At 55.2% G+C, this 19,667-nt stretch overlaps 1 protein-coding gene across 2 annotated transcripts; it reads left to right on the top strand.

The window, feature by feature from the left end:
- The first annotated feature begins 6,094 nt into the window (after positions 1 to 6,094).
- On the top strand, positions 6,095 to 19,286 carry TNIP2 (TNFAIP3 interacting protein 2). 2 transcript variants are annotated; one of them, XM_036275112.1, is made up of 6 exons: positions 6,095 to 6,383; positions 15,166 to 15,444; positions 17,290 to 17,379; positions 17,692 to 17,922; positions 17,999 to 18,118; positions 18,623 to 19,286. In XM_036275112.1, exons 1-6 carry the CDS (start codon positions 6,105 to 6,107, stop codon positions 18,884 to 18,886), a joined length of 1,263 nt encoding a protein of 420 aa, XP_036131005.1. In that variant the 5' UTR covers positions 6,095 to 6,104; the 3' UTR covers positions 18,887 to 19,286. The 2 variants fall into 2 exon arrangements, with proteins under 2 accessions (XP_036131005.1, XP_036131010.1); XM_036275117.1 differs by lacking the exon at positions 17,692 to 17,922.
- Positions 19,287 to 19,667: the final 381 nt, after the last annotated feature.

The following is a 19,667-nucleotide window of genomic DNA, read 5'->3' as shown; positions in this document are numbered from 1 at the left end:
GGTCCTGGTAGCTGGTAGCTATGTGGGGAAGGGCGGGTGGGCAAACAAGGAACAACAGTGGGTAAAAGTTAGATTTGGGGCTTGGGGAAGGAATGCGGGCTGGGAACTGGGCTGGGGCTAGAAGGGTTGTCCCCAGTACCCGGCCTCCAGGGCGCCCAGGTTGTTAGTCTTTCCCGGTGTTGAGCAGTTTTCCGGTAAGGAGAGTGGGCACCGTTCCCAAGGTGACTCCCAGGGTGCAGCTCCCAGCCAGGGCAGAACGGGCTTTCTTTCATCAGAACAAAGCACTCACTATGAACAGAGCAAGGGTGTTTAACGTTTCGTACAGCTCTGGCTGGCACCCCACCATGGTTACTTCTCTACTATTCTATTATTCTCTGCCGCCCCTTCCGGTCCTCGGCCACTTTACCAGCCAACACCCCCACCCCCACCCCAGTTTAGCTAGACTCCAGCAGCTGAGATTCACAGGCAGCCTTGCTTCCCCCTTGCCACGGAAGGTGACATGTTCACAGGTTCTGGGGATTAGGACAGCGACATCTTTGGGAGGTCATTGTTCTGGCAACCCCGTGATCTATCAGGAAACCTTGGCTCCACCGTCAGAAGCTCTCCAGGACCTGCTGGTTCTCACCATCTCCACCTCTCTAAGCCAGGCTGCCGTTCTTTCCTTCCACAGTATCAGCAGGAGCTCCTTCTCCCCAGAACCTGGAGGCTCCCGTGCACTCCAAGGAAAAGCCCGAGTCCTCATGGTGGTCTGCCAAGGCCCCTTCCTCTGTGCTGCCGGGCCTCAGCCTCCTTGCTGTTCTCTAACCGGGCAGACACAGCCCTTCCCTGGGCCTGCAGGTCTTCCTCTAGGAGTCTGCATCATCCCTCCTTCACCTACTGCAGCTTTGGTACAAAGTCCTACTGAGCCCTGGCCAGTTTGGCTCAGCGGTTAGAGCGTCGGCCTGTGGTCCAGAGAGACCCGGCTTCGGTTCCCGCTAAGGGCCTGTACCTCGGTTGCAGTTTGTCCCCAGCCCTGGTTGGTCGTGCAGGTGGCAGCCACTCGATGTGTCCCTTTCACATCGATGTTTCTCTCTCTCTTCCTCCCTCTCTAACTGAAAAAAAATGGAAAAATGTCCTCGGATGAGGATTAAAAAAAGTCCTGCTGAGCCTGGCTGGTGTGCTCAGTGGTTGAACATCGACCCATGTACCAAGAGGTTGCCGGTTTGATTCTCAGCCAGGGCACATGCCCAGGTTGTGGACCAAATCCCCAGAGGGGGGCATGCAGGAGGTGGCCAGTCGATGTTCTCTCTCATGGAATTTTCCATCTCTCTCTTCCTCTTCCTTCCTGTTTCTCTAAAATCAATGAAGAAAAAAAAAAGTCCTACCTAACCCTGCCCCGCTCTGTCCAGCACGGCCAACCCTCCCCACCAGCTGCAGCCAGTCAATCAGAGGCAGGCGCAGCAGCAAGCCAGTGGCGCTGGGCCCATCAAGGCCTGGGCTCTGCTTCTTCACGCCCTTTTCTCCGCCCCGGAGTCGGGGCACTCAGACAAGGGCATGGCTGGGTGCTTAGTGGTGTAGTCTTGTCACCAGTCACCAGCTCCTAACCTCATTGAACAAAAGCCAGGAAAAGTGATGGGGTCTGAGCCGGGAGCGCTGGCAGCGGCTGGAGGCGGAGGGGTTATGGAAGGGTAAGTTGGGGTGGGGAGCTCTGCCCTCCCCGCATGCCCCCTGACTGAGCACTTCCATGCCTGCCCGTGGCCTCAGCCCTTGGGACCTAGCTGGACCACAGGAAGGGAGGTGAGAGTGTGTCTGGAGGGACAGAGGAGATGGGGGAGGTGCTGGCCCTGGCAGGGGTCGGCTGGGCAGCTCAGGGCCTCTCTTCCGGGGGCTGAGCGAGCACAGTCTGTTCTGTGACCACCTCGGCACCTGCGTCCACCTGTCTTTGCAGACATTTTACCGCTCTCGGGGTGTGGTGCACAGAGTGATAGACTCTTTGTCCCTTCCCGTTGCTGTAACAACTGTCGCACACAACAACTATCGCACACGCGAGTAGCTTGGAACAGTGTACACTGATGATCTCACCCAGCTTCTGCGGGTCAGGAATTCAGAGGCTGCTTAGCTGGGGTGGTTCTGGCTCAAGGTCCCCATGAGGCCACAGTCAGGATGCTGGCTGGGCTGGAGGACACGCTTCCAAGGCAGCTCATTTCCGCTGACAGGCCAGTTGATGCTGGCTGTTGGCATGACGCTTCAGCTCCTCGCCACGGGGACCTCTGCACAGGGCACCTTGACTGTCCTCATGATGTGGCGGTGGCTTCCCCTAGAGCCAGTGATCCAAGACAGAGCCAGGCAGTAGCCACATGTCTTCTGTGACCAAGCTGCAGGACTCACAGGCCATCACTTGTGCAGTGTCCTCCTGGTTACGCTGGTCAGCCCTATGCACTGTGTCAGGAGGGCGGACACTGGGAGACGGGACCCCTTCTGGAGGCTGGCTACTCCAGTTGTGTGTACCTGCTTAAAATCCAAAGATTCTCACTTCCAAATACACATGCCCCCTGTGTTGAATGAGAGGCTAGGATGCTCAATTTATACCTGAGAACCAGGTTCAAAGGATCGACCTTAAAAATACACATTGCTGGGCCAGTGTGGCTCAGTGGATTGAGCGTCATCCCAGGGAATGAGAGGTTCCGGTTCAATTCCCAATCAGGCCACATGCCTGGGGTGCGAGTTCGATTCCCAGTAGGGGAGTGCAGGAGGCAGCTGATCAATGTTTCTATCTCTTTCTCTCTCTAAATACAAAACAAAATAATTAAAATATATTTTTAAAAATACGACAGTTAGCCCTGGATGGTTTGGCTCAGCGGTTAGAGCGTCGACCTGCAGTCCCTAGAGACCTGGGTTTGGTTCCCGCTTAGGGTGCGTACCTTGGTTGCAGTTTGTCCCCGGCCCTGGTTGGTTGTGTGGGTGGCAGCCACTCGATGTGTCCCTTTCACGTCGATGTTTCTCTCTCTCTCTCTTCCTCTCTCTCCCTCCCACTCTACCTGAACAAAAAAATGGAAAAATATCCTCGGGTGAGGATAATAATAATAATAATAATAAATACAACATTTATTTCACCAGCAAAGATGGGTTTATTGAGGAACAGCAAAGAATTGTCATTTGGAACAAGCCAGCTATAGCAATAAGCCGTGGACAAGTCCAACAAACAGGAGAAAGAGGCAAGTTGGTTGTTTGGGAGGAAAGTCCACTGGAGGAAAGTGTGAGTTCAAGGTAATGAAGGCCTCTTATTTTCTGCTGGCGGAGTGGCTGGGGTGGCTGATTTCTTGTAGAAGATGCCAAATCCAGTAAATCCTTGCTTAATGTGGTGGATTGTGACAAAGTTTATGACAAAGACCTTAACCTGCACAGAAATCAAGAGTTCATGGGAGGAGCTAAGGCGTGTAGGAGGAGCTCTCCCATTGAATGTCATCTCTGGAGCCCAATGGGAAAAACTATTTACAACAGCTGGGTAGACAGCCCCTCTCTTTGACTTCCTCTCCCCTCCCTAAGGGACCTCCCAAACATTTTGGGCTCAGTGTGTGCACAGGGGTGCCAACTCTTCACATACCAGATCGGAGTACTTTCTTTTTCCCCAAAGATTCTTTTTGGTGACAGAATACCTAGTTGGTTTTGTGTTACGGTGGAAACTGTGACTTGAAGCAAAACGACATACAAGGAAACCAACCTCAACCTAGGCTACTTGATAATAACGAGTTAAGCTTCTTTCTGGTCACAGGAACACCAAACTCCTAAATAAAGATGCAAAAACACTTCTATACTAAGCACTGAAATAAATGTGAGCTATACATGCATTAAGTAAGATGAATGAAAATAAATTAGATCATTATGTTCCAACCTGCTTATTCCTGTTCAGGGTCACAGGTGGGCGGCCCATCCTACAGCTCAGGGTGAAAGGCAGGATAGGACCCCACTCTAAACAGGACACCCTTTGGACGCAAAGCCACTCACACTCACGCCCACGCTCTGACTGGGATAGTTGGACATGCCATTCATCTCACGTGTACATCTGTGCGCATTGTTAGGATGTGAGAGGAACCCCCCACCCCCAAACACACACACGGGGAACCGGTAAATGCCGCGGATGGCGTCCCAGCTGGGAAACGACTTTTTTCTCACCAACGTTACAATGAGGGAAAAGATGTTATTGGAGGACAGCTGTACATTCTTTCTTGTTGTTGGTGAGGATTCCTCATTTGGGGTATAATTGACTAATCTCCCCACGATTGACAGCAAGCGGTTCAGTGTGAAAGCCCCCCCTGCTGGCCTCGCGACTTCGTTTTGGTAAGGTTTCCTTAATTTTCACAGTGACCTGCCCCGGGTTACACACAGAGCAGCAGCAACCGGTCAGCCCAGCTCTACGGGCTAGCGGCCCGGCCCGCCAGAATGTCACTCAGGACGACGGGACGGGGCGGGCACTGTGCCCTGCACGCCCTTGTCCCGCACGCTCCTGCGGGGAGGGAGGGCACAGGCTTACCTCTCCTCTGCACAGGGGCAAGTGCGAGCTGGCTTTGCTGACACACCTGTCTGGGTCTGCACGGCCCCGCCCCGCCTTGGCCTCGCACACATAAGGGGCAAAAGCGCGACGCGGTCCTCACGGGACGGGACGAGAAGGGGCACCGCGCAGGGCAGCGGCCAGCAGCGACTCTGCGGGAGGAGACCTTGGAAAGACCGCATGTGTGCCCCGGCGTCGTCGTGGGCGAAACCCGGACCCTGCAAAGGAAAACAGGCGCAGAGCCACGGAGAGACACTCGGAGTTGTCTGGGAAGCTGGGAGAAGGACAGGGACGTTGAAAAGCGAGGGCGGGAACGGGCCAGCTTCCTGCGGCCTCCTGCGACCTCAGGGAGGGGCAGGGGAGGCACGACACGCGCTGGGTGCGTCGGGCGCCTCGCTGGGCTCAGCTCGGGAACGTCTCTTTCCTGGTGCTCCTTGTGACCAACTGGCGAGCTGCTGGGGGATTTGGGTCCACGCTCAGCGCCTACACCTGGGGTCGTTTTTGACCCCGCTCTTTCCCTCCAATCAGTAGCTATATCGGAGGCCGCTCAACCCCTCTCCACGTCCTGGCACGATTCTCTGAAAACACCCAGACGCGGGGGGATGGGGCCGCTGGGATAAGCCAGGCACCCGCGCGAGTGGACAAGCCACAGGTCCCAGGACTGGATGGGAGCGCAAGTCTGGCTTTCTGCGGTGGGCGGGGCCGGGCAGGGGATGATGGGCGTGGCCGACACTCGGCGGTGGACGGGGCCGGGCAGTGGGTGATGGGCTTGGCTATCACTCGGCGGTGGGCGGGGCCGGGCAGTGGGTGATGGGCGTGACCGACACTCGGCGGGAGGCAAGGCCGGGCACTCGGCGAGGGGCGTGACCAAGCTCTCGGCGGTAGGCGGGGCCGAGCAGTGGATGATGGGCGTGACTGACACTCGGCGGTAGGCGGGGCCGGGCACTCGGCGAGGGGCGTGACCAAGCTCTCGGCGGTAGGCGGGGCCGAGCAGTGGATGATGGGCGTGACCGACACTCGGCGGTAGGCGGGGCCGGGCACTCCGCGAGGGCGTGACCAAGCTTTCGGCGGTAGGCGGGGCCGAGCAGTGGATGATGGGCGCGGCCGACACCAGGCGGTAGGCGGGGCCGGGCACTCCGCGAGGGGCGTGACCAAGCTCTCGGCGGTAGGCGGGGCCGGGCACTCGGCGAGGGGCGTGACCGACACTCGGCGGTAGGCGGGGCCGGGCACTCCGCGAGGGCGTGACCAAGCTCTCGGCGGTAGGCGGGGCCGGGCACTCGGCGAGGGGCGTGACCGACACTCGGCGGTAGGCGGGGCCGGGCACTCCGCGAGGGCGTGACCAAGCTCTCGGCGGTAGGCGGGGCCGAGCAGTGGATGATGGGCGCGGCCGACACCAGGCGGTAGGCGGGGCCGGGCACTCCGCGAGGGGCGTGACCAAGCGCTTGGCGGTGGGCGTGGCCGGGCTGTGGGCGGGGGCGGGGCTTGCAGGCTAAAGTTCCGGGGAGTGGGCGGCCAGCCTAGACCCGGCGCGGAAGTGGCTGCAAGGCCGCGCGCCTTCCCGTCCCGGCCCGCAGACATGTCGTCGGGGGACGCGGGGTCCGGCGCGGGGGAGGGCACCCCGCGCGCGGCCGCAGCTCTCTGTGGCCTGTACCACGAGGCCGGGCAGCAGCTGAAGCGCCTGCAGGAGCAGCTGGCCGCCCGGGACGCCCTCATAGAGCGCCTCCGCGCCCGCCTGGCCGCGCTGGACGGGGACGCGGCGCCGTCGCTCGTGGACGCGCTGCTGGAGCAGGTGGCGCGCCTCCGGGAGCAGCTCCGGCAGCGGGAGGGCGGCGCCGTGGAGGCCGCGCTGCGCCAGGTGCGCCCCCCCAGGCTGGGGCTGTGAGCGCGCGTGGGTCCGCAGGGGGGTGCGTGGCTTGGACGTGAGGCCGTCGTGGGTAAGGGATGCGTGTCTCTTGGTTCTTTTTACAAAAAGTATTTAAGTACAGTCGGTTCGCAACATTATGTCAGTTATATTAGGGGTGTGCTATGGCGATGACATTGTCGCCTTACAAATGATCGTCCCTCGAAGTCTGGTCAGCATGGTCACTGTGCAGGCTCCACGGCATTATTGACGGGAATCCCCTGTCCTTCCCCGTCCCTCCCCCACCCCTCTCCTCCCCGCAGCCATTCCTGGGGTTTGTTTCTATGAGTCTGCTTCTGCTGGGTTGTCCCTTAGTCTGTTCTTTAGATTCCACATATAACTGAAATACATGGTATTTGTCTTTCTCCTCCAACTTAGCGTAATTCCCTGACAGATGTTGTGATAGGCACTGGAAATGCAGGAAGGGTCAAGAAAGGCAGAGTTCTGTCATGATGAAGTTCATCTCCTCATTGAGAACACAGATGTTGTAGAAATAATCTGTTGTATTGTGGAAAATATTATATAGAGTTGATGTATAGCGTATTGTGTTTTCTGTTGTGAACACGATTTGACATATATAAAGCACATAGCTTAGCCCTGGCCGGTGTGGCTCGGTTGGCTGTGTGCATCCTGAAGTCGCTGGTTCGATTCCCGTTCAGGGCACAGGCCCAGGTTTCAGGCTCATTCCCTACAGGGGTGCACAGGAGGTGGCCCATCGATGTTTCCCTCTCGTCAGTGTTTCTCTTTCTCTCTCCCTCTTCCTAAAATCAATTAAAAATATTTTTTTAAAAAGAAAGTACACAGCTTCATCTCTTGCACATAGTTGGTGCCCAGAAACTGTGGATGTCATTCACGATGGCCACTGAGGTGTTTGCTGGGCCTCATTTATTGAGAACCCTCTGTATGGGGGTAGAATGTGTCCATGTATGACCACCATGGGCGTGTGTTTTCTTTCTCCCGACACCCAGCACGGTCCATTCGTTCCACAGGCATGTGCAGAGTGTCAGAGCTGCGCCGGGCTGGGCAGAAGTGCTCACCCAGTGTGAATGGAGTGCCGAGTGAGTGGAGAGCAACGCAGGAGGTGGTTGTAAAGTTAGTGGGGGTACATTGTGCCGGCCTTTACTATCTTAGCAAGTTGCTAATTGCACACTGGTGAGCACTAGGCTAGGGGAATGCAGAGATGACCAAGATCCACCTCTTGTCCTTCAAATTGTGGATCATACATGAACTTAAGTGATCACTCCTTGATGCAAGTTGAGGGAGGTGTAGTGGGGAAGTACTGAATTAGAGTAAGTGTGGAACCAAGACAATTTAAGTTTCTAAACCAGAACACTGGTATAGTATCAGCAGCATTTTTTCTTTAGATACAATTGACATATAATATTATGTTAGTTTCAGGCATACAACATAATGATTGGATACTTTGTATATATTGTGAAATGTTCAGCATACTAAATCTAGTTCATCCATTGGTCAATTTTCATATGTTTAACCATCCTTGTATTCTAGGGGAAAAAAAAACAATCCCTCTTGGTCATGCTGTATAAACTTTTAATATGTTGCTGAATTTGGGCTGCTAGTTATTTTGCTGAGAATTTTTGCTCAAAGTTCCTAAAGTATATTGGGCTGTAGGTATCATGTAGCGTCTTTGTCTTGCTTTGACAATACTGGCATCATAAAAATAGAAAGTGTTCCCTCCTCTTCAGTTTTTTAGGAAAACTTGAGAAGTTTGGTAGGATTCATCTGTGAAGCCATCGGTTCCAGGGCTTTTTAATCAAAACATTTTTTTTTTAATTTTTTATCCTCACCCGAGGACATTTTTCCATTTTTTGTACAGACAGAGTGGGAGGGAGAGAGAGGAAGAGAGAGAGAGGGAAACATTGATGTGAAAGGGACACATCGAGTGGCTGCCACCCACACGACCAACCAGCGCCGGGGACAAATTGCAACCGAGGTATATGCCCTTAGCGGGAACCGAACTCGGGTCTCTCCGGACCGCAGGTGGACGCTCTAACCGCTGAGCCAAACCGGCCAGGGCTAATTAAAACATTTTTTTTAACATATTGATTTTAGAGACAGAAACATCAATTTTGTTGTTCCACTTATTTATGCATTCATTGGTTGCTTCTTGTATATGCCCTGACCAGGGATCAAACCCACAACCTTTGTGTATCAGGACAGTGCTCTAACCAATGAGCTACTGGCCAGGGCTTTTTTTACTTTTTGAAGATATTTTTTTTCTTTATTGATTTTAGAGAGAGAGGAAGAGAGAGGGAGAGATAGAAACATCAATGAGAGAGGACATCGACTGGCCACCTCCTGCATGCTCCCCACTGGGGATTTGGCCCACAACCTGGGCATATGCCCTGACTGGGAATCAAACCAGTGACCTCTTGGTGAATAGGTCGATGCTCAACCACTGAGCTACACCAGCCGGGCTACTTTTTGAAGATTTTTGATTACTGATTCAATCTTCTTACTTCTGGGAATTTTTCTATTTCTCCGTGATTGAGTTTTGGTATGTTTTTGTGTTTAGAAAAATTTGTCCGTTTCATTTAGGTTATCTAATTTGCTGCTATATAGTTGTTCATAGTATTCTCTTATATTCCTTTTTCTCTAGATTTGGTAGTACTGTCCCCACTTTCATTTCTGATTATATTAATTTGAGTCTCAAGCTAAAAGTTTGTCAATTTTGTTGATCTTTTTGAAGAATGAACTTTTGGTTTCAATTTTTTTTTATTAAAAACATTTTTTAAAATTGATTTTACAGAGAGAGAAAAAGAGAGGGAGTGAGAGAGAGAGGCAGAAACATCGACGAGAGAGAACATTGATTGGCTGCCTCCTGCATGCCCCGCAGTGGGGATCGGGCCACAACCTGGGCATGTGCTCTGACCAGGAATAGAACCAGCGACCTCTTGGTGCCTGGGTTGATGCTCAAGCACTGAGCCACACAGGCTGGGCTCATTGATATTCTATGTATCTGTTCTCTATGTCATTTATCTCTGCTCTGATCTTTATTGTGTCCTTCTACTAGCTTTGTGTTTAGTTTTTTCTTCTCTTTCTAGTTCCTTAAGTGGTGAAGTTAGGTTGATGATTGGACATCTTTCTTTTTTTTAAATGTAAGTGTTTATAGCTCTAGATTTTTCCTTAACAATACTTTTCTGGATCCCATATATTTTGGTATGTTGTGTTTTCATTTTCATTTGTCTCTACATATTTTCTAATTTCCTTGTGATTTCTTCTTTGGTCCATTGGTTTAAGAGTGTGTTTAATTTGCACAATTTTGTACATTTTCTCGTTTTACATCTGTTCTTGATTTCTGACTTCATCCTGTTTTGGAGACAATAATTCTTATGATAATCTGTCTTTTAAAATCTACTGAGACGTAACATGTGTCCTAACATATGTTCAGTCCTGGGAAATGTCCCCTATGGACTTGAGAAGAATGCTGCTGTTGGGTGGAATGTTCTTTAGATGTCGGTTAGGTCTGATCGGTTCATGGTGTGAAGTCCTGCTCCCTTCCTCCCTCAGTCTGGTGGCTCCATCTGTGATTGGGAGTGGCATCTCGAAGCCTCCAGCTGTCGAGCAGAGCCATCCGGTAGTCCCTGTCATCCAGCCAGGTCTGCTTCGTGTTATTTTGCTGGCCTGTTGTTAGGTACATACAAGTGTTGGTAATTGGTATGTCTTCTTGCTCTAGTAAACCTTTTGCTGATGTATAGTATCCCGCCCCTTGTCACCCTTTTTGAATTAAAGTCTGTTTTGTCTGCATTAGTGTGGCTGCTCTGCTCTCTGTTACTATTTGCATGGACTGTTTTTCCATCCTTTCACGTTTAACATGTGACAGCATGTGTTGGATCGTGTGTTTCTATCCATTCTGCTGATCTGTGTCTTTAAGAATATTTTAATTATTTACATTTAAAGTGATTACTGATAAAGTTGGACTACTTTTGTTATTTTGCTATTTGTTTTCTATCTGCCTTATAGCTTTTTTGTTCATTTCCTGCATTATTTTATTTATTTATTTTTTTATCCTCACCAGAGGACATTTTTGCATTTATCTTCAGATAGAGCAGGAGAGAAGGGGGAAGAGAGAGAGAGAAACATCGATGTGAGAGAGAGACATCGAGTGGTTGCCACCCACACGACCCCAACCAGGGCCAGGACAAATTGCAGCTGAGGTACGTGCCCCTAGTGGGAACCGAACACGGGTCTCTCTGGTCCGTGGGCTGATGCTCTAACCGCTGAGCAAACTGGCCAGGGCCATTTCCTGCATTATTGTCTGTGTTACTATCGGTTTGATTTTCTTGGTAGTCAGATGTTTAAATTTTTTTCTTATTTTCTTTAGTGTATATCCTGTAGTTTTTTTGTAGGTATGTTGGGAATTATGTTTAACATCCTAAAGTTATACTACTCAAATGTGAATTTATACCAGCTTAATTTACAGCTCAATCCCCACTCCTTTCCGTGACTGATGTTACAAAATTACATCTTTATACATCACATGCTCACAAACACAAACTAATCTTGTAATCTTCCTAATTATATAGGAAACAATGTGTCTCTTAATTATGTAGGAAACAGTGTGGATACAAACAAAAGTTACAATAATACTTCCTTTAGACTAACAATTTTGTTGTTGTTAATCCTCAGAGGATATATTTTCCATGACTTTTAGTGAGAATGGAAGGGAGGGAGAGAGGGGGGGAGAGAGAGACACACACACACACACACACACATACACACACACACACACAAACAATTTTTTTGTTGTTAATCCTCAGAGGATATATTTTCCATGACTTTTAGTGAGAGTGGAAAGGAGGGAGAGAGGGGGGGAGAGACACACACACACACACACACACACACACACACACACCAGTTGGTTGCCTCCCACTGGACCCTGACCAGTGCCGGGGGTCAAACTGCAACCGAGGTTTGTGTCCTTCACCCAAATCAAACCAGCGACTCTGATCTGTGGCCAGCACTCTAACTGCTGAGCCAAACCAGCCAGGTCAAGTCACTGTACTTTTTTTTTTTTTTAGAAAAAAGTTTTTTTTGTCTTTATTGATTTTAGAGAGAGAGGACGTGAGAGGGAGAAAGAGATAGAACCATTGATGAGAGAGAACCTTGGTTGGCCGCCTCCTGCCTGCCTCCCACTGGGGATTTGGCCCACAACCTGGGCATGTGCCCTGACTGGGAACCGAACCTGTGACCTCTTGGTGCATGGGTCGATGCTCAACCACTGAGCCACACTGGCCTGGCAAGTTATTGTACTTTTTTAGTTTCTTTTTAGGTTTTGTATCTTCATATTTCTATTTTGTTTGTACATTGCTTTTTTTTAAACTTTTTTTTTTTAAACTTTTTTTATATTTTATTTTAGTTCTTGAAGTATCTTGGTTGTTTTAAAGTCTTTGTATAGCCTGGCTGGTGTGGCTCAGTGGTTGAGCATCAACCCATGCACCAAGAGGTCGCCGAGGTTGTGGGCCAAATCCCCAGTGGGGGGCATGCAGGAGGCAGCCAGTCAATGTTCTCGCTTATCCATGTTTCTATCTCTCTCTCCCTTTCCCTTCCTCTGTAAAATCAATAAAGAAAAAAAAAAGTGGACATTTAGATTTAAAATAATTTGGTATCTCCGGAAATCAGATTCTCCTTCCTATGGTTTGCTTCAAAAATTTTTTTATTTTTCACCTGGACAGTGTGGCTCAGTGGATTGAGCGTTGTCCCATGGAATGAGGGGTCCTGGTTTGATTCCCGGTCAGGGCACATGCCCGGGTTGCGGGCTCGATCCCCAGTTGGGAGGCATGCAGGAGGCAGCCAATGATGTTTCTCTCTTTCTAAAAGAAATCAATGAAAACATGTTAAATTTTTTCTTTTTCTTTGATTGTTGGAGGTTGTCTCTGTGCCAAGGATCAACTGAGCGGTAACTTAAGATTTCCTCAGGTCTTTTCTGAGCCTGCCCCACATGTGGTCCCTTTCTAATGCCCCCGTGTGCAGCTGCTTTTCTTCTCCAGACATTGATTTTAGAGAGGAAGAGAGAGAGAGAGAGAGAGAGACACCAGTTTTTGTTGTCCCAATGATTTATGCATTCACTGGCTGATTCTTGTATGTTGTCTGACCGGATTGAGCCCACGACCTCAGCGTATCAGGACGATGCTCTGCCCAGTGAGCTACCCAGCCAGGGCCGTAACTGATTGTTTTGTTGTTAATCCTCACCTGAGTATATTTTCCCACTGATTTTTAGAGAGAGGGAGAAGAAGGGAGGGAGGGAGAGAGAGAAACATCATGAGAGCTAATTATAAAACATTTTTATTGATTTAAATTTTTTTTTAAAATATATATTTTTTAAATTTTCTCTAGAGAGAAGAAGGGAGAGAGATAGAAACATGGATGTGAGGGAGAAACATCTATCGGCTGCCTCCTGTAAGCACCCTGACTGGGAATCGAACCGGGACCTCTCAGTCTATGTGACGACGCTCAGTCCACTGTGCTGGGCCAAAAGCTGATTTTTAAGACAAAACAAAATATGGCTGGCAAGTCCTTCAGAGACGACCACACTCACCGCAGTGGGCTGTGTTGTGACAGGTTGAAGGCGGGCCAGGTCCTGATCTCTATATCGCTCCCTCTTATCCCTAGGCCTGGGGCGAGGAGACAGCGCGCGTGCCCGTGGGGTGCTCTGTGGACTGTCCCCCTTGACCCGCCTCTAGGGTGTGCTGCTGCTGTCTACAGAGAGGGTTGTCTCTCCCCGTTTCCGTTAACCAGGGAGGAAGGATGCACAGAAATCAGGCCTTGCCCAAGTGCTCCAGCCCCAGGAGGATGTGAGGGAGCTGCAGGCAACGGACTTGAGGCCGGGCGGCCACTACTGTCGCTTCCTTACCTGGTCACGCCAGCAGCTACCCTAGCCCTACGAGCCTCGGCTGGCCCATCTGTAGAATGGGAGCGATGACAGATGCCGCTCTTGGGGTGTGGTGACCGCACGGTTGGTGGAAGGAGGGCTGAGAAAGCCTTAGCTGCTCGTGCTCTCGCTGCGGGTATTTAGGGGCTCAGGTCTGTCTCTTCTGCCATTCCAGGGCAGAGTGGCCCTCGCTGGTCAGCCACAGAATCCTGTTCCACGTCGTGTGGATCTGTGTATGTGTTGTTGTATTACAGGCCTGTGCTGGCCTTAGTAAGCTCCAGACGGACAAGGACAGGGGCATTTCTGTCATGCTGCTGGTCACAGCCTCCTGTCTGAATGATGTTGACATTCAATGAAAATGCACACAGGGCAGATCTCCTCTGCACCGTCTTGGCTCCGCCGCACGGTGAGCGCTGCCGGGGGTAAGGTGTCTAGCCGGGTGAGAGGGCCGTGACAGCAGCATAGAGCGCGGTGGCCGAGGGCAATGAGGCCGGTGAGGGAGGCTCCTGCACGCCGTCACAGAGTGAGAACTGGGACAGGTCCTGACCAGCTTAAAAAATGTCAGTTTTTACCCTGGCCAGGTAGCTTGGTTAAAGCATCATCACCGTACATCAAGGTACGATCCCTGGTCAGGGCACAGACAAGAATCAACCAATGAATGCAGAAATAAGTGGAACAACAAATCAGCGTTTCTCTCCCTTCCTCTCTCTCTCTTAGAAGTGGACAGTTTTTATTATTTATTATTGATTTTTTATCCTCACTCGAGGACATTTTTGCATTTATCTTCAGATAGAGCGGGAGGGAGAGGGGAGGAAGAGAGAGAAACATCGATGTGAGAGAGACACATCAACTGGCTGCCACCCTCACGACCCAACCAGGGCCAGGGACAAATTGCAGCCGAGGTACGCGCCCTTAGCGGGAACCGAACCCAGGTCTCCCTGGTCCGCAGGCCGACGCTCTAACCGCTGAGCCAAACCGGCCAGAGCATAACCCTGCTGTTTTGATGGCCCTGTGTCCTGTCCCACTGGGAAGTGGTGAGACGGTTCTAGGTTCCTGGTGTCTGGGCGCAGGGCACGCCCCTCCCACTTCCTCCGGGGAAGCTTGGCTGCTCCCGGACTTGCCGAGGCTGTTTGGGCTCATCCTGCCTCTGGGCCTTCCTCAGGCCCTGTCCCGTTGCAGGCGTCCTTGGAAGTGGGAAAACACAACATTGAGGCTGGTAGAAAGCTGCAACCTGAAGGCCTCTTCAGTGACGTCACTGGGTCTGGGCGTCCGTGATCGAGTCCCTGAGACGGTGCTGGACCTACAGTGGGGTCACCTTCCCAGTTCCTGAGGCCGGGCTCCGGCGGGTCCTTCTGGGTCTGCCCGCCCCATGGCAGTGCCAGTCTTGGTGGCCTGTCTGGTGCCTGCAGACCTGTCCATCTGGGCCTCCGTTGTCACGTGGCCGCCACGGCGTGTCCTGATCTCCCTCTTCTTGTGATCAGGGCCCTTCTAGTGCCGTGTGGCCTCACTTACTGTTCACTTCTGTAAAGATCCCAAGTACCAGGGTGGGGCCATGGACGTGTCTTTTAGGGGCTGCCCACCAAAGTGGGGTGTTTTCTTTTCAACAGTTTCGGGAATCGCCACAGTAGTCATTTGCTGGCGTGAAGTCTAACAGCATGAGCTTGCTCTTGAAAACAGTATTTTAGGTGAGGTTTCCGAGAGGACATCACAGGCTGACAACCCCAAAGGGAATTCGCAGTTTGGAAGCCAACCTCCAAGTGCGTTTGTCTCTGGCGTTTCTTTTACTTTATGACTTTTGTTGCCGACACTGCTTTTTATTAAGTAAACTCTGCTTTTAAATCTCAGGAAATTGAGAGGCTTTCTGAGCAGCTGGAAGAGAAGGAGAGGGAGACCCAGCAGCTGGCGAGCCAGCCAGGGCACGAGCGTGAGGAGGAGGCCGCCCTGCTGCGGAGGCAGGCGGCAGAGAAGGAACGGGCCTGGGCCGCCAGCGCCGTCCTGTGCCGCTCCTTGGCCAGTGAGACCCACCAGCTGCGGAGAGCTCTGGCCGCCAAGGCCCACGTGTGCCAGCATCTGGCCAAGTGTCTGGATGCACGACAGGGGGCCGTGGGGGACCAGAGGCCTGAGGTAGGCCTGGTGTCAGCAGGGTGTGGGAGGGGGCTGCGGGGGGGGACCCCAGCGGCCCTCAGCAGCCACTGAGGCGGGGTGGCCAGGGCCCACTTTGCTGAGGCAGAGCCCACCCTTCCAGGGGTTTCTTCTAGAACAACGGAACATGCAGAGTGCACAGGAAAGCCAGGCCTCGCCAGCCTGCCCCGCCCAGGCTGTGGCTGGCCCTGTGCCCAGCTGCACGGCTCTGGTCCATCAGCTGAGCGAGGGTGAGGAGTTAGGGCTGGGCCGAGGCTGCCCTGAGCAGATGAGGACACTGCAGAGAATGCGAGGGGCAGCGCCTCCTAACGCCGAATGCAAGGGGCAGCGCCTCCTAACGCCGCCCTAGAGGACCGAGCGCAGCCCTGTGGGCCCCTTGCATCTGAGCAGAGCCGCCAGCCTGCCTGGGGGCCCCTGTGGAGCTGGCTGCTGTCTCTGAGCCGGCCTCTGGGCAGGTCCACGCGGCAGTGTCCTGGCCGGCCTGGGGGCCCCTGTGGAGCCGGCTGCCGTCTCTGAGCCGGCCTCTGGGCAGGTCCACACAGCAGCGACCCGGTCACGGTCAGAGACCTGGCTGTTCTTAGGCTCCAGCACCCTCGTCATGGGAGCGAGGATGTGGCCCCCTGCCAGGCGCTGGGCAGGGCAGGGCTGGTGGCAGGTGGGCCCCCGACAGGACGGATCTGGGCTGTGGCTGTGTGGGGGCCTGTAGTGGGGATCTATAAGGGTGGAGTCACGGGGCCCCTTGGTGGGGGTGTTGGGAGCAGAGGCACAGGGAGTGGTGGGGCCGAGGCAGATGTCCCTGCCTCCTGCCAGCCCCGCCTGGGCCTGCGGTGGGCTGTGCTGTTTACATGGAGCGGACAGGAAGGCCTTGGTGTCCACCTGGCCAAGGCTGGGTGGGCCGGGCTGCCGAAGGGCCTCCCGCTCAGGCCTTCCCAGGCAGCTCCTAAAACTCGCTTTGCGTGCTCAGGGTGGCCGCGGCCCCTCCTGGCAGCTGGGAGACCTTCAGCCTGAGACCCTCAGCCTGAGACCTGCCCTCTCGGCTGGGTGGACTCCACAACAGGGAACCTCAGAAAGACCAGCGAATGTCAGAAACCAAAAGGAATGAGCCTCTGGGAGGAGGGTGTTCTCATCGGGTTCTGAGTCACTGCATTTCCCTCTGGGATCTGAAAGCCACACTTGGTGGTCGCTGGGTGGCCGGGGGCGGGTGTGGGGCCTGGGGCCGCCTGGCGGGGCTGTGCAGTCTCTGTCAGCGTCACTTCCCAGCCTGGATTTGGCTGAGTCACCTGGGGCTTCCCCAGTGGCCGGGTTAGGACACGCACTTCCTGTCGTTCGAGGGGAATTCTCCAAAACACTGTCACCAGCGTCCAGCCCCCGGTGCTGGTAAATGCATTGACCCTGGAGGGGCCAGAGGGACCTTTCGGGAGACTTCTCGCCGGGGTCTTCCCCCCACTGTGAGGGCTGCTTTGGGGTGTGGTTTCTGGGTGGGACGCCCCTGACCCCGTGTGAGGGCAGGGGGACTGACCCCGATGGCCTGTGGAGACCACGGGGTCGTGGGCTTGGAGGGAGGGAGCCAGGCCCCGGCCAGGCCCGCCCTCGCAGCTCTGGGCCCCGGCCCTGACTCCCACAGCGGTGGGAAGGCTGCCCGGGCCTGGGCGGGTGGGGCCAGCTGTCTCAGCCCCTCTGGACGTCAGTGCTTCTCCTCCATCTGCTGAAGCGCCGCCCCAGCGGCACCTGGGGACTGGGCCTCTCTGGGTCTCTGGGTCTCTGGGTCTGCCCCCCGCCCCCGCTGCGTGTGACCGACAGGGCTGGTGATCTCCGTGTCTTCTGCAGCCTGAACACGCAGGCAAGGACGCCTCTGTCCAAGCTGCCGTTGAGAAGCTGCAGGAAGAAAACCGGCTGTTAAAGCAGAAGGTGACTCATGTGAGTATCTAGCGGTTCACTGGAGAACGCGGTAGGAGCTGCAGCCCCGCCCTCGGGCCTCTGGCTGGCAGGGCCTCCTCCTGGAAGGAGGACAGAACTCCTCCCATGCCACCCCCGCTACTCCCCCAGCAGCAGAGGGGGCAGGCTGACCCCCCAGACAGCTCCTCAGGCAGGGAACCAGCACCAAACCCCAGGGGGTTTAAGAGGAGAGGAAACTTGCATCTGCGGGGCAGCTCCCTCCCTCCTCCTCACCAGTAGCTCCCAGGGTGGCGGGAGAGCGGCCACGGCCTCACCCCTCACCTGCCGTCCCAGGTGGAGGACCTCAACGCCAGGTGGCAGCGCTACGACGCCAGCAGGGACGCGTACGTGCGGGAGCTGCGGGCCCAGCTGCGGGCCGTGCGGGCGCCCGAGCCCGAGGCGGAGCTGCTGAGGAAGGAGATCTCCCGGCTCAACAGGCAGCTGGAGGAGAGAATCAGCGAGTGTTCGGGGGTCTCGAAGGAGCTGGCGGAGGCGCGGGAGCGGGCAGGGATGCTGGAGCAGCAGGTGGGACGGGGACAGGAGGGCCCGCCGACCCCCGGCTGGCCGGTGCGAGGTGATGACCGGTGCCTGCTCCCTTCAGATTCTCGCCTACAAGGACGACTTCACGTCGGAGAGGGCGGACCGGGAGCGGGCTCAGAGCAGGATCCAGGAACTCGAGGACCAGGTGGCCGCCCTGCAGCGCCAGGCGTCCCGCAGACAGGTAGGGTCGTGAATTCAAGTCCTGTGTCTGCTGAGACCCAGACTGCCTGGTCCAGGCAGAGCCCCCTGCCCGGCACGGTGGCAGGAGACACCTCCCTCTGGCCCTGTCTGGAGGCTTGTGGCAGCAGGTGGCTGTGCTCAGGGCTGCCCTCCTGTGCTCGCTCTGATGCAGCCGGTCAGCATGTCCTGGGCCCCGAGCTCCCTCCTGGAGCTCCCTCTGTCCAGTCCTCTCCTTGCCGTGAGGTGGGGACCCTGGCTACCCCGTCGCACAGCTGTGGACACCGAGGCCCTGGGTGTCCAGGAACGAGCCCTGTGGCGCCCAGGTGCCTTAGCCTCTGCTCTTCCTCCTGCCACGGCGCCTTTGTGAGCGCGGGGAGCGGGTTGGCTCCGGGCCGAGCAGGAAGCAGGCGAGGGGTGCGAGCCCCACTCGGGGACGGATGAGCCTGAGGCCCGGCCTGGCGGCCTCCAGCGCAGCCCACGTAAGCCGACCTCTGCCTTTTTCCAGGACCCCCGAGAGCCAGGCTCCTGCCGGATTCACACGGGGAGCAAACCCCCCCAGTACTTAGAGACTGAGGCTGTGGAGTTTTTGGCGCCTGGTGGCCAGCAGCCTGCGGCTGGGCCCCCGTGTCTGGCCGCCCCAGCAGAGGACAGGCACGCTGGGGCCGCCCGCAGAGGCCAGGGAGACCTGCAGTGCCCCCACTGCCTGCAGTGCTTCAGTGACGAGCAGGGCGAGGAGCTCTTCCGCCACGTGGCCGAGTGCTGCCTGTGAGCCGGGCCAGGGCTTCGCCCGTCCCCTCGAGCTGGGGGCCGGGTCCGAGGGCGCGTCCAGCAGGCTGGAGAGGGATGGACTTCGGGGGCCCTTCTGCGTCTGGTGCAGTTTGGGTCCCCAAGCTGTCAGGCCAGAGCAGGAAGACTGACAGGCTGAGGTGACAGCCCCGCCCCAGCTGGCCCCTGGGACACTGCAGCTCGCGTGAAGAGGCTGGTTTGTGGCGCACCCCGGTCACGTGGCCACCGCGGGCCGTGTGTCTGCACCGGAGCACACCCCGGTCACGTGGCCACCGCGGGCCATGCGTCTGCACCGGAGCACACCACCCACAGCCCTGGTCACCGAGCCCTGTTACAGCACTCTTACTTCCCAGCCACTGACTTTATAATAAACGCATCTGCTACAGTGACCGCTCTGAGGACACGGCGGGGCGGGGCGGGGGCCCAGCAGCACTTCCAGCCGGGCAGGGCTCAGAGCACGGCGAGAGGCAGCCCTGCGGCCCTCGGGACCAGGAGCAGGGGCGGCGGGCAGCGGGGTGCACAGCTGTCCCTCTGGCTGGGAGGACCCTCTTCCCACTGCGTTTGGGGAAGTCGTAGTAAAGGTCCACCTCCTCGGGGTTCGTGCTCCCCTCCTGGAACCTGCCTGGCACAGGGCCATGTCTGGTGGGGCAGCGGTATGGCAGGAAGTCTCACTGCCCTGAGGACTGGAACCAGGGGATGGGACAGCCCACAGAAGGGAACCCTCAGATCCCTGGCTGACCCCCACACGACGCACGCCTACAGTG

The sequence above is a fragment of the Molossus molossus genome, unplaced genomic scaffold (assembly GCF_014108415.1).
Source record: "Molossus molossus isolate mMolMol1 unplaced genomic scaffold, mMolMol1.p scaffold_m16_p_1, whole genome shotgun sequence".
Classification (NCBI taxonomy): Eukaryota; Metazoa; Chordata; class Mammalia; order Chiroptera; family Molossidae; genus Molossus; species Molossus molossus.
This window is presented reverse-complemented; position numbering and strand designations above follow the sequence as displayed.